Source organism: Barbus barbus (genome assembly GCF_936440315.1).
Source record: "Barbus barbus genome assembly, chromosome: 19".
In the NCBI taxonomy this organism is placed as follows: Eukaryota; Metazoa; Chordata; class Actinopteri; order Cypriniformes; family Cyprinidae; genus Barbus; species Barbus barbus.
This window is the reverse complement of record NC_136747.1, coordinates 12527799-12542708: the sequence shown is the minus strand read 5'-3', so window position 1 is coordinate 12542708 and position 14910 is coordinate 12527799. Positions and strand designations below refer to the sequence as shown.

The following is a 14910-nucleotide window of genomic DNA, read 5'->3' as shown; positions in this document are numbered from 1 at the left end:
ATAAACATGAGCCTCGTCAGACTGGTCGTGGCGGCGGTGTTAATATAACATATAGTAATATTCTCAATGTTACTCAGAAAACAGGATACAGGAGGTTTAACTCATTTGAAATACTTCTGCTTTATGTTACACTGCTAGATATGCTAAATAAATCTCTCCTATCTCTTGCTCTGGCTACTGTGTATAGACCGCCAGGGCCATATACAGATTTCCTAAAAGAATTTGCAGATTTCCTCTCAGATCTATTAGTTAATGTTGATAAAGTGCTAATTGTCGGAGATTTTAACATTCACGTTGATAATACAAATGATGCGTTAGGACTTGCGTTTACTGACCTAATAAACTCTTTTGGAGTCAAGCAAAACGTCACCGGGCCCACTCATCGTTTTAATCATACGCTAGATTTAATTATATCGCATGGAATTGATCTTACCGATATAGATATCGTACCTCAAAATGAGGATGTTACTGATAATTTCCTTGTATTGTGCATGCTGCGTATTACTGATATTAGTTATATGGCTCTGCCACCTACGACAGATTCACAAATAACCTGCCTGATTTATCTCAACTGCTCTGTGTACCCATAAATACACATGAACTAGACGAAATGACTAGCAACATGGGCACTATCTTCTCTAATACATTAGAAGCTGTTGCCCCCCCTCAAATTGAAAAAGGTTAGAGAAAAACGTACCCCGCCATGGTACAACAGTTATACCCATTCTCTCAAGAAAGATAATAATATCTCATAGATAATAACCAAAACGATAATAACAAGCTACAGATAGTCCAAAATGCAGCGGCTAGAGTTCTTACCAGGTCAAGAAAATATGATCATATTACTCCAATTTTACAGTCTCTGCACTGGCTACCTATTAAGTTCTGTATCATTTACAAAATATTATTACTTGCCTATAAGGCCCTAAATGGTTTAGCTCCTGCGTACCTAACTTGTCTTCTACCACGCTATAATCCAACCCTTTTGCTTAGATGGAACAGCAGCTACGCTAATTATGTCTCTGTTTGTTTCTCTGTTTCTGTCACGGGATTAACATCCGGTGGTAACTAGGAATTACAGAAGCTTCAGTCTGGATCCAACCCTTTAATGATCTGAGATAACCGAACACCTGAGAAAAGATAATGCCAACCCCTCAGAGGACCTCAGAGGATGCCAAGGCTCAGACAACATACAGAATTACCAAATTTTGCCATAAGTTAAATATATTAAGGTTCTGCAATATATAAATATATTGTGGAAACTTAATTTCCTGTAGAGCGTCTTTGCAACGATTTGTTGAACTTGAACTTGATCAATACAACGTTCATCCTGAGTCTTTTGAAATATTTTAATGTCCCACTATCCAAGGGCCACATTTACAAGGGGTTTTGCAACCATCCTGTTTCTCAAAGACATTGTCCTCCAGTAAGTGACCTCAACTTTTATGGAAAATCAACAGCAGAAACATAGTGGATTTGATGAATTTTGTAGCAGTTTGTTTATCTCAAACATTCTGTCCTGCTAGATGATAATATTAAAAGAAGAGGGGAAAAAAATCTGAATTATGCCAAAATTAGGTATAGGTCTTTATTTAAACATGCATGTTTTTCTTCAGTATCTGTTTTTGCACTAAAAAGTAGATTACTGTAATGGGCAGTCTTAAATGCAGATGAACATTCGGGAATATTTGATGTGAATAACATGACCTTGTCCTTTGAATATATTTAAAAACGGCTTCATTCACCGCAGGATGGCTGTAGTTTTGTTTTTGCTCGAGACAGCCTATTACTGTGAGACAGCTCGGAGTCATTAGACCTGGCTAACAGAGCTCTGCCACGTGTTTCTGCCTTAGTACTGCTGTGTCTGCTGTGCAGTATGATGTACCCACAATGCTTAATTTGCACTGTGACTTAATCACCCTGTTCTATGTCAGAGTTTCCACTCAAGTCTACATGTATCGTGGCTGCATGAAGTTTACATGAGGGGCCCATATCTGCTGTGGTCAGCCTAGTTTTGCAGCCATTAGCCAGTCCTATTATGCCTCACAGAAAATGATAAAAAGACATGATTAACACTAAAACCTTGTTGGGAAACTACTTTAAAACTGTAGCTGAAGTTAATGCATGTTATCAAAAGCTAACTATTATTAAAAAAAAAATTAGCTTTACTACAAATGGCTAACTTATGCAAGCAAATGGGCAATAAATATGTTTTATTAGTAAAAACTATCCAATATTAATTAGGCTATATGTACAATAATTTACTCAGAGACGTTTTGCTGGTAGGCTATAGGTATAAAAAATAGTCTAAATAGTGATAGATGCCACTAAGTGCAAATAGCATATTTTCTTATCAAATTTTCTATATAATCTATTTACACCGTGTTACAATAGCAAGATTTTCCGCTATTTATACTACTTTATTGCAAATATTGGCAATTATCTGCTCCTCAGTATTGTAGCATAAATTATAGTTTTAATTCAAATTAGGCTATTAAATGGATGCCACCTAATTGGGACAATAAAGCCCTCCCTACACTTACCCTAACCCTACCCGATACTTTATTTTAAATTTTTTGATTATTTCCTTCATTTTTATTGAAAATAAATGCCTTTCCGATGCGATATGAGATTTGAAAAGGAAGAAAAAAAGTTTGGCAAAAGGTGAGTTCAAACTCGAGTCAATTGCGTCAAAAAGCACACACCTTACCATCTACGCCACTGAAACTAATGTTAAATAGTCGTCTTTTTGCATTATTGACTATCTCAATCACATGTTGGTGGGCAGAGTTAGTGTAAATAGCCTTTGCCAAAGAGGCGGGATATTTCCACTTAGTGTAAATAGACACTCCTTAAAAGGGCAAGGGGTTCAAGTTGCACAGGTTTATTTATAGTAAAAGCAGTTCACACATCCTAATTTATATAGTCTAGCTGAAAACAGTAGGTACATTGACTTGGTTTAATTTTTATAGGGCAAATTGGACTGTCCAATGCTACAAATATCTGTGAAAGAGAGATGACCATTTAGGATGAACCAGTTCACTAGAATGAATCAGACTTTACAGCACTACTTATGAGAGAGAGACGAACTGATATATATATAGTCCCTTTTGAACATTCTGTTGACAATAAGTAACTTTGCACCTACATGCCAACTAACTAGTATTAGCAAAGACTATAGCCTTAAAGGGACTTTGGTATTAGTAGACGGTCTGCTTAATATCTGCTAACTCTTTATTGTGATTGTCTCCCAACAGACATTCTACTGACTATAAATAACTTTTCAGGTAAATGTCAACTTAATCTAACCCTAACCCTACCAGTCTACTAATACTCCACTAGCACTCTAATAGGTGCAGCGTTACTTAAGTCAACAGAATGTGTTAACAGGACCATCAAAATAGTTAATTCCATGTCCTAGTGCTTCTTATAATGAGAAGTAGGTTAAGTCAGTAGACTTTTTGTTGAGTTTAACTGAAAACGATTGTGATTTCACAAAATATATCATGTAATTAGAGTGTCATATTTGTGGTATTGGCATCAGCTGGTTTGTAGCTTTTGGCAATAAATCAAATTTAGATGGGTGAGAAGTGAGTGGATAATATACAGCTGATCAGTAGAACAGCACTGATGGCTTTCCCAGACTGAGATCACCCAGAACATTTTTGATTCCAGTTCCCTGTCAAAAAGTAAAAAGTGCACATATTTTTCAATGGAAAAGGACATTAAAATGTAAGCCACAACTAAGCTTTTGGAAATGCATTTTCTAAAGCATGATAATTTTTAGGGCTTATGCTAATTATCATGTTGAGAGAGACATGAAGTACAGAGAAGTAATGAAGCAAATAGTGTGAATTAATAACGAGATTAAGTGTTGTCTCCACGTGATGATAGAGCCTCCTCTGTTTCTGCTCATCCAATTATGATGCTTTATGAAAGCATTAGAAAAGAGACACAACTGCACTTTAACCTGTTCAAAACTCCAAGGACATAAAATCAGTTTTCCGCATTGAATAATCAGCAGAAATAGAGGGCAAAAAATGGCATTTCACTACTAAGTATTATTTTGGCAGGGTATGTTAATATTATTTTATACTTATAACAATAATTGCGCAATTAAATGTGAATACTTTAACAATCACTGAAATATGTTTTTGGCCAGATACTATGACTTTGACACTTTATCTATACTTTTGCTGGTGCATTCCGGTTGTAAGACATATGAGTCTGAACCAGATCAGTCAGGCATACTCAAGATACTTAATGTATCATATCACAAATTAAATTTCTTGAACACATCTTTTTAGGCTTTAACAGTTCTGAGCTTATATGTTTACACCAGTGCGTATAAAAATGGGACAGTTCTCCTTTTTATTTAAAACTTTGATGACTGCATCAACGGTAATGAATCCTGTGACCTGTCTAAAACTGTGAACATGCACAAGAAACAATGTGACTGAAAGGTCATGGCAGCATTGACAACCAATTCAAATGTTGCATCATGTATTCACTTCTTCAAAAACTGTTTAAAAGTGTGTTTACACCAGTAAAAACTATTTAACACTATTTGTTTAATTTAATGTGTTTCTGCAAATAACAAAGTTATGAAACTATAAAAATAAGAGAAGTTCAAGCTACTTGAGCAGCAGCTAGTTGAATATTCATAGCATTGCACAATAGGGACATTTAGAAAGCAGAAATACTTTCGAGTCATCTGTCACGTATCTTTTAGTTTTGCAGTACAAAGTATACAACTGGTCCATATGGTGGTGATTTCAATGTAGTAAAATAAATGGACACCTTTAAGCGTTTTGCAGTTTGCATCATCAGCTGTAAAACCTAACTATAAATGGAGTTTACTGTATATTGCAGGTCTCCAGAGGCGTAAGGTTTGGTCTCCACTAACACATTGGAATGGTTGTATAGTGTTAATCTTTTCACATGTATTAGTTGCATGTGGAATGCATAAACACATGCATGAACAGACACACTTCCTTTTTTCCAGCTGATACCTAAAAATGTACAAAAATGGCCTCTCATTTGGAGAACAAATGCTAACTTCTCAGTTGTGTAGCCACTTTTGAATGTAAATCATATAGGTGGATCTGCAGAGTCATACGAAAACTTAAATAAAGCTAATAAAACCCCTAAGGCTAACGCTAAAAGGCTAATGTTTCTCACTACATTTTGTATGATTAAAGCCGTTTTAATATGCAGCTATATGCGTTATGCTTCTGAGACAGAAACTCACACATCTAGACACACACACCCATACATTAACCCACTAATGCCATACACAGGAAGTTGCACAACACCCATTTGAGCACTCTATGATACTGAAAGCACCAAAATCACGCTTTCAAATCGTAGACCTCAACGCAAACACTGCAAACTGTACTTATTTGCATTAAAAAATGGTTTGCTGTACTGTATTTTTATTTGCATTAAGAATGTGTAATCATTTCTGTTGGTGCACATTGAGGGGATGAAGGAAGACAAGGTTAGGGAATTCTTCCTCATTTTACCAGAGGAAGTATGTGGCTGTGTGCTGTTTTCAGTAGACCAGCACTCAGTTTAGATAAGCCTGCTGAGCAGTTCAGGCCACTCACAACACAACTGCTCTTACTGCTGGCCTTCGGTCTGAGACCAGGGCAGTATTTCTTTACCCTGAACCACCTGCTTCAACTTTATTGGGAACAACCAGCCAGAAATGAAGCTTTGCTCTCTGGAGGAAACATGGATATTTAACTGCTTCAAGTGAGAGGTAAGAAAACCAATTTATGTGCCTAGCGTATTTCTGTTAGTGTGGAGTGGGAAATAAAATGGAGTTTTGACATTTATACGGTGTTTTGCTGCAGGGAAAAAAGAGTGTCAAGTGTAAGGATGCTGTTTGGGTCTTATCCATTTAGTTACTTTCAGTAATCTCCCTCTATCCATGGTTTGATTTATCATGTTTACAAAATATTACAGTAAGAATTTATGAGAAATAAAAAATGTGCACATACCACCATTTATGTCAAAATTGAGATGTTATGTTGAGGTTGGCTAAAGGATGATGAGACCCACACAAACAAGGTGTTATTACATTTTCCATGTGTTTTAAACATCTAACAAATGTTTTAAACAGGTATACATAAATAACAATAAAAAGATCAGAAAAAATAAAACGTTCAATGGTGCATATACTCAACTTTTAGTTTGTACTGTAGAAATGCAAGTTAAATATTGACATTGTCAGGAAGAAGTTTAGTGGAAAATAGTGTTAGACTTGGGCTCTCCGCAGCTTCCCTGTTCTATTTTTTGGTAGAGATAACACATTAGCTGAGAGGAAGTTGCAAAATTAAAACAGCTGTTGCATTAGCTGTTGGACCATCAGATGCAAAACTCATACTGAAATGTGCATTTTACATTCTAGTATCTGTAGAGCTGCGGCCTCTAAACGGCCATCATGGGCAATGTGATGAGGCAGGAAAAGACAAACCCAGAGCCTAACAACTTTGACACCATGTTTAAAGGTAAGCTATGGTTCGTCAACTGCTGTATGGGAAGTCTTTTGCTTAAATATGTATTAATATGGCTCTTTGACATTATTTCTACTCTTTATTAATCTACATTTACAGACTGTGACACTCTTGTGGTGCTCACTGATTACCCATGTCGAGACATTAGTGAACCCATCTTTAGGATAGGGGACAAACTCAAAGGTCTCTCCGAGTAAGTGTTCTTTCAGTGAAATACAATGTGTTTGATGCTATATAACAATAAATGTCTGCGAATATATAATGCATCAGTAATTTGTGAAATGCATATTTCATTTTTATTTTAATTAATATTAATATACATGTACTGTATATGTATATGCAACCCATAAAATGCCTTTTTATTTACTCGTCAATGCTTTACAGAGATGGTTGCTGGTGGAAAGTCCGTTCTCTTCTAACAGGAACTGAGAATTACATTCCAAGTAATTATGTGGCAAAGGTTTATCATGGGTAATTTTAGACTAATTATCCTTATTGATGTATGTTTCATGATGATCCTAGAAATATATTCCCAAATGCAAAATAACATCTGGACAGAAAACAATAAGTACTGCATGATAAATGACGCTAGAGACAATTTCCTGTAATCGCTTTCAGAATATTATAAAGCCTTTGTTATTTACAGCACCATTCAAAAGTTTGGGGTCGGTATGTTTTTTTTTTCTCCAAATGAAATCTCTTATGCACAGCAAGGCTGCATTTATTTGATCAAAATGTATTTGATCCTCATTGTCACATGATCCTCTAATATAATGATTTGCTGCTGAAGAAATATTTTTTAGTATTGCCATTGTTGAATACAGTTGTGCCGCTTTTTTCAAAAACATAATTTTTTTTCAGGATTCTTTGATTAATAGAAAGTTAAAAAAGAGCATTTATTTACAGCATTTATTTGAAAAATATATATTTTTAATAAAATAGCATTAATGTCTTTACTATCACTTTTTTTCTTAATGCATCCTTGCTGAATACTAATAATTTCTTTAAAAAAAAAAAAAATGACTGACCCAAAACGTTTGAATAATAGTTAACATCTTTGATTTTATTGCATACAGTTTATAAACCATATCACGTGAAAAGCCAGTAAACATTTATTCACGGAGAACATTGTTATTTGTATATAAGACCTTAATTTATACTGAATTATGATGTCACTGTTTTCAGTTGTTAACATAATTTCCTCTTTACTATGTTATGTTTCTAAAGATGGCTGTTTGAGGGGATTAACAGACAGAAGGCAGAAGAGCTTTTGTCATTGCCTGGTAACGGTGTTGGATCATTCCTTATTAGAGAAAGTCAGAGAGAAAGAGGTAAGTACCAGGAAGTGTCTTCTACTGTTACATATAACCACAGAAAGTTTTCCATTCACACACATTACAGCAATAACTGTCAGTGCAAGTGAAAAAGACATTGCAATCATAACTGCTGTTGCCTGCAGGTGTATATTCTCTCTCTGTGAGGCACAGGACCGTAAAGCACTATAAAATATTCCGTCTGACTAATAGCTGGTACTACATCTCTCCACGGCTTACCTTTCAGTGTCTGGAGGACATGGTCAATCACTACTATGGTGAGAGCTAAAGACAAAACTCTCATGTTCTGCTTGTAATGTGAAATGAGTATGTGATACATTAATGCTAATGTGTTGTGGTTTTTCCTCAGACTCATCGGATGGTATATGTTGTGTTCTCAGCGCTCCGTGTCTGGCTCTGTCCAACCCTGCCCCGAGCACAACCCAGCAAGCGCCTCCTGTGGTAATGCGCCGTAACTTGGATTGGAAGAAAGTGAATAAGTACGTCTCTGCCTTTTTAGTTCCTGCTATGCATTTCCTCCATTTGCTAATCTTGTATAGAATGATATGGTATGTCTCCACATGAATAGGTCACAGCTGATGAACCCAAGAGAGCTGGATAATGCGGACAGCAAAGATAACATGGTGAGCTACGGTGTGAGGAGCAGCATAGCCGCCTATCTGTCTTTAACATCAGTACCTGAGCTAGAGAACGCCAAAGGCCGAAAGAAGAAGAGCAAGTCTGTCTACGTAATGCCTGACCACAGTAATATAAATGAAGATGAGGACTATTAGCTCATGAGCGTCGACTTTTAATCTTTTAACTTTAGCCAACACATTGCTATGGAATGTAATATTTTTGCACTGGGTTAAGCGAATCTTTCACATACATGTCCAGGTCACTTTTCTATGGAAGCCACTTCTCACAATTTACATCTCACAATTCTACGTTTACATTTCGCAATTCTGACTTTTTGTTTCTCCAAATTCTGAGTTAACAGTGCCATGAAATAAAAATGAAAATAGTAATTGCGAATTTTTATCTCACAATTCTGGCTTTTATTCTTGCAATTGTGAATTAACATCTCAAAATAATTTTTTCTCGCAGTTGTGAGTTAACATCTCGCAATTCTGACTTTTTTCCTCCGAATTGAGAATATGAGTTTGTCTTATATTTCTGAATTCTCAGTCAGTTTGTCAGTTTGTCTGTCAGTCAAAATTGTGAGTTAAAAAGAGACCTTTATTTTTTTCATTTAATTATTTTTTTAAATTCTGTGATGGAATCTGACTTCCATAATTTCACTAAAATCAAACAGAAAAAACTATTTTTTTTTTATGACGGTTGTTCACATTTTCTGTAATGTGTGTTTTTTTTTTTTTATTCCAATTAGTCATTAGATTCTTAGTAATGTATTTTTTTATTATTATTATTAAAACAGCATAAATAAATGGCAACACAACAAATACTAAAATTAAATATATAGAATATATATAAGGCAAATTAAATTTATTTATTTTAATTTTAGGGTGAAATATGACCCAGACATGTTCCTTACGGGCTTTTGTGAGATTCACCCTATATGTGATTTCAGTATGTTTCACTATTAAACTTCACTATTAAAGTAAATCAAGAAAAATGTTGACACACTACTTTTTTCTTCATTTACTTTATACAGCCAAGCACCAAAGATGCATGCTTTTTCTTTTTTTTAACGTTTGAACTTCACTGTGAAGCACACAGTTTATTCCTTAAAACACTGTGTTAATAAGTGATGCAGCAATAGAATGTTCCAGGAACAAGTTTTATAGCAATACTTGACTTAACATTTTATGAATATTTGTGGGTGTGTGTAAATTTGTAAGCACTTATAATTTAATGTACATATGTCTTCATCAAAGAGCCACTGTTTTCTTTCTTTAAACTAGAAGGTGGCATGTTTAATTAAAGGAATGACTGATGGGAGACTTTCTCTTATATTTTAACCTTTCCTTTTGCAGTGTATTATTTTGTTTATTGTTTTTCTGGACATGAAAACCTTTGGAAATGATAACGTTTAATGATAATGATAATGAAAATGTTTAATATTTTACATCTGAACTGCAGTGCAGAACATTGAGCCTCTGTATCTAAACAGCCACACAGACAAGCTCTCAATATCATGGCTTTGTTCATACAGTGCATTAGGCAGTGAAATCTTAATGGTAACCATATGGAGTGTTAATTAAAGACATTTATTCCTATCAAACATTTAGCTCATGCAACACAAACAGGCCGTAAAGAGAGCTGAAAGACATTAGATTAAAGACTAATGATTACATTAACCTTTCATCATCTAATGGCGCTGTTTATTGTTGCAATAAATGTAATAGTCATTTCTCAATGGCTGTGACATTTCAGTTCACACAAAAATTGCATTAACATTACATTTTCAGCAAATATAGGAGGCAGTTTTGCTTACTTTCCCACAGAATAAACCTTCTACACAATAGCCAACACCATACCCTTGTATTGTACAGCTCAGCTTGTTTTATGGAAAGATCACAACTACCTCTCACGTGATCATCTAAACTAGTTGAAGAAAGCCACATGCTAAAAATAGCCTTGTGCTTGCTGTTTTATCAGATTGCACTTGATTGGCTGAAGTATGAGTTAGCATTTTCTGTTTTTTGTGACACATAGGTTGTTTTATATATATACAATATGGAGCATATGGAGCTCACATTTGGTAGTGCACACATGGTTGGATTGATATAAAAAAAAATAAGAAAAAAAATACATATATACAGTGGCCTCCATAAGTATTGGAACAGTAAAGACAAAATTGCTCTGTTGGCTGTGGAGTCAAGACATTTGCAAATATGATTAAAAGATGAGTATGAGACAAAACTACAGAATGTCACATTTTATTATTAGCTGTTTCAACACATACATATTTTACCAAATAAAAAGAACAGCACTTTTAGAGTTCATCCCACTCATTGATGTGAGCATAAGTATCGGGACAGTTGAACATAAGGCAGAAATAAAAGATTAAAAGCTCTTATTTAGTTGCAGATCCCACAGCAGTGAGTCTGTGACCCATAGACATCACCAGACTCGGTCTCATCCTTTGAAATACTTTTCGTTGCTTGTTTTGGGGAGTTTCTGCCTTTACTCTCCTCTTCAGCTGGTGAAATTCATGTTCAATCGGATTTAAATCTGGAGATTGACTTGGGCAATCTAAGACTTTCCATTTCTTTGCCCTTATAAATTTCTTGACTAAACTGCCAGGGTGTTTTGGGTCATTGTCCTGATGCAATATGAAGCACTTCCCAATGAATCTGGTGGCATTTTCTTGAATATTGGTAGGCAAGATGGTTTTGTACCCTTCCAAATTCATTCTGCTACTGTCATCATACATTAAGTCATCAGTAAAGTTGAGAGCCTGTTCCACAGGCAGCCATGCATGCCCATGCCATGACACCACCTCCACCATGCTTTACAGATGAGGCTGTATGCTTGGGATCATTTGCAGTTCCCTTTTTTCTCCACATTTTTGCTTTCCCATCACTTAGATAAAGGTTCATCTTTGTCTCATCGGCCCATAAACACAGTTCCAAAACTCTTCTGGCTCACCTTTGTGCTTTTTTGCAAACTCTAATCTTGTCTTTCTATTTTTGGTGCTGGTCAGAGGTTTTCATCTTGCTGTGTAGCATCTGTAATTCTGTGTCAAAGTCTCCTGAGGACAGTAGATTGTCAGAGCATCACCCCAGCTTTCTGGAAGTTGTTGGTGATTTTACAGACACATCTTTTAGGATTCATTTTCACAGCTTTTATGATTTGTCTGTCATCAACTACTGTTGTTTTCTCAGCCAATCAGGTAGTTGTTGGTTGCTGGTGGTTTCCAAACTCTTGATTCCTCCATGCCCTTTGTTTTTGCTATGGCTCTAACTGACTTCCACTTTTCTTTTAGCATCCAAATTGCTTGTTTTTCTCTCAAAGTCAGCTCCCTCATCTTCATCCTGGTTTGTGTGTGTCATCATCGAATGCAAGATTCAGAATACAGAAGTAATGGATATAACTGATACGACACATTCCCTGCTTTTAATATCTGAAGAATTAATGCAACAGGACACAGCTGATCACTTAGAAAGACCTGTGAGGTAACTGTTCCAATACTTATGCTCACATCAGATAGAGGGATGAAACTCTAAAAGTGCTGAACTTCTTAGCTGGTAAAACATCTATGTGTTGAAACGACTAACAATAAAATGTGACATTCTGTAGTTTTGTCTCATATTCATCTTTTAATCATATTTGTAAATGTCTTGACTCCACAGCCAACAGAGCAATTTTGTCTTCACTGTTCCTATACTTTGGGAGGGCACTGTATATAACAGGCCCTCTCCTGCTGCCACTTTAATAGACATTGTAATTTACTGTTGTCAGTTTATCAGTGAGTGATCTCAACTGATCTTCTAAAATTGTTGCCAAAAATCTGTATAGGCTGACAATATAAAGAGGTCAAAATACATATAGCATGTGTTAAACACACCATTGCAAAGGTGGGAGGTGATCAAAGATGCAGATCAAAGGTAAATCTGAAACCATAATACTCATATAATTGCCAGTGAACACATGGCCAGGAGGATGCATGTCTGAAACAGATATTTCCCATATAGCAAGCCAAAGAAAAGCATGTAAACTTACATTTAGGCTTCTGAAACAACAACTAATGCTGCTCTAGCAGTAGATATTATCGTAGTAGTTTTAAGATTGATAGAGCTGCTTCTGGACTTTGTTCCTAAAGAGTTGGTATAACTAGAGCTGGACCCCAAGGGCAGGTTTCCTTCAGATGGGATGGATGTGGTAGATGAAGATAAAGACCTCTTCTTTTCTGCTGTGGTAACATCTCTAACATCTGTGTAATTATCTAACAGGTCTCGGGATCAAGCAAAACACCAAAAGCAGTATGTGGCAGATTAGGACTTTGATTACAAAAACATGCACACGTCTGCTCTTCCTTTGACTGTGAATAAGAATAGAGCCAGTGTTGAACTTTGTGTCATTGAACATAATATGTTTGATCTAATTTAGCCTCCAGCCCAGCTGTCTAAACCTTAGTATGGACACTGGCATACTGTGAAAAATTATACAGGTTTGATTCCCCTTTAAAGGTGCTTGGAAATGCTTTTTATGATGGGACGAACTCTTTTGCACGTGAAGCTGTGTATTTTCATGTTAAAATATCTTAAAACTTAGCAAACTAAATTTAATGAACAGGCTATGTGTTGTCACAACAAAAAATTGACAAACTGTTTGTTTAAAAGCTTGAGCGTATGGGTGTGAAGACTAGAAATTATATTTACATGCAGTTTTGTGCTTCACCCAGTTTATATACAGCTTCCGTTTATTTTGTCATGTATATGGAGAGAGTCATACTCAGACTGCAATCTTGGTCAAGTAGCTATAAAGTGTTGGCTCTGACACCCTTTTATTTGAAAAGCCACAAATACATGTCTCTCATGCAACGCTATTTAAAAAGTATCATAGCAGATAAGTCACATCTCATGTCTGCAAGTGACAGATCACAAAAACGTTTCAAAATGAAAGGATGAATGATAGATGCCCATAAAAGTTATTTTCTATGTGATCAGTAAGCATTTCCTATAGTGCTTCCATATAGTTTTCCAATTAATCTCAACTGTGGCATGACCTAACTGTCCTGACATTTCCATTATACTCAAATTGCTTGCAGGCTGCATTCACTTAATGTGAGGCTGTAACTTTAAGAATACTGAACATTACATAAATGTTGCTTTGTTGCTACTTTTCAGCACAATTTAAATGGAGAAAAAGATAATTCTACCAGGGCCATTTTTACTCCTTTTACAGGCATAAATAACCAGATATGTTTTTATTTTTAATGTATTCCTGCCAGCTTTTCCGTCTAGATGGAGGGCTTTCAAGGGTTCAGACAGAGCAATGTGAACTTTGAGCTGTCATTCATATGTGTGAGAGTTATGACTCTTCCCGTACAGGGGAAAGAGAGCATGTACCTAGGAGTATGCTTTGGAAAGGCACATTTAAACACTTTTCCTCCCGTTTGAGGAAGCAGATGTGTTCCAGATGTGTTCCGACAAATCATAAATAAGCCTGGAACAAAAACGGGTGCACTGCTGTACTACCCGCACTTATTGTATCACTTGCAGAAGTGAGTGAATATGCTTATAGAGTATTTATATTCTTTCTCTCTGTCAGCCATCTATATTGGTCGAGGTATCTTATGCTTCATATAATGGGCGTGGCTCATTTGCTAAACTGGAACATTCTCAGTATAAGGAACATCCTCTAAAATAATAAATGTAAACTGCAGCACCCCCTCAGAGATATTTTTTTCCAAAGCAGATATTAAAATTCGATTTTTTTTTTAAACAACTAGTATCGATACTCAAATAACATCACTTTGGTGTTGGGAATCAACAATATTGCTCTTAAATATACGTTTTAAAGTGATAGTTCACCCAAAAATGAAAAGTCATTATTTGCTTTACCTTATGTCTTTACAAATTGATAAGGCAATACTTCTACTAAGCATAAGAAGTTTGAGGTTGTCACTGCAGCCACGTATGCATGGTGAGTGATGCAGGGTTTATTTAGTAGTTTATGGCAGGCAGGTGGACCTCTGTTTGAGCCAACAATCTGTTTTCTCTTCATCATCTGAGATTTGGCCTGTGTCACTCTGTTCAATTCATCATCAACAGTGTTTTTGTCTCGACAGGAACTCAAACTTTAGGAAACGTCTCAAGTGTTTGGAACTGATACTGTTCTTGATAAGGGCTTTTGGAAATTTTTAATAATACTGGATGAACAAATTGTGTCTAAATATGACTATGGAACTGGCATTTTCATTATAGATTTGAGAACTACAGTCAAACCAAAAATTATTCAGACATATATAAGATATAATTTTTTATATTTTTTTACTAGTGGGTGCAGGACATTATAGTTCATAAGTGAGGATAGCAAAATAAAGTGAACTATGACATATTATACCCCAAAATGCTTCATACAGTGTACTACCAGTAAAATTTGGG

At 35.7% G+C, this 14910-nt stretch overlaps 1 protein-coding gene across 1 annotated transcript; it reads left to right on the top strand.

The window, feature by feature from the left end:
• Positions 1-5510: 5510 nt before the first annotated feature.
• LOC306884893 (src-like-adapter) lies at positions 5511-9816 on the top strand. The gene is made up of 8 exons (XM_079441132.1): positions 5511-5764; positions 6416-6515; positions 6621-6714; positions 6906-6992; positions 7749-7852; positions 7981-8112; positions 8205-8334; positions 8424-9816. Exons 2-8 carry the CDS (start codon positions 6449-6451, stop codon positions 8626-8628), a joined length of 819 nt encoding a protein of 272 aa, XP_079297258.1. The 5' UTR covers positions 5511-5764; positions 6416-6448; the 3' UTR covers positions 8629-9816.
• The last annotated feature ends 5094 nt before the right edge of the window (positions 9817-14910 follow it).

What these genes read in the sequence shown, in the direction of transcription:
- LOC306884893 (XM_079441132.1), top strand. Translation starts at nt 6,449, where the DNA reads ATGGGCAATGTGATGAGGCAGGAAAAGACAAACCCAGAGCCTAACAAC. An exon ending in GTGGCAAAGGTTTATCATGG is followed by an intron (nt 6,993 to 7,748) that starts GTAATTTTAGAC and finishes ATGTTTCTAAAG; the next exon opens with ATGGCTGTTTGAGGGGATTA. An exon ending in GATTGGAAGAAAGTGAATAA is followed by an intron (nt 8,335 to 8,423) that starts GTACGTCTCTGC and finishes CCACATGAATAG; the next exon opens with GTCACAGCTGATGAACCCAA.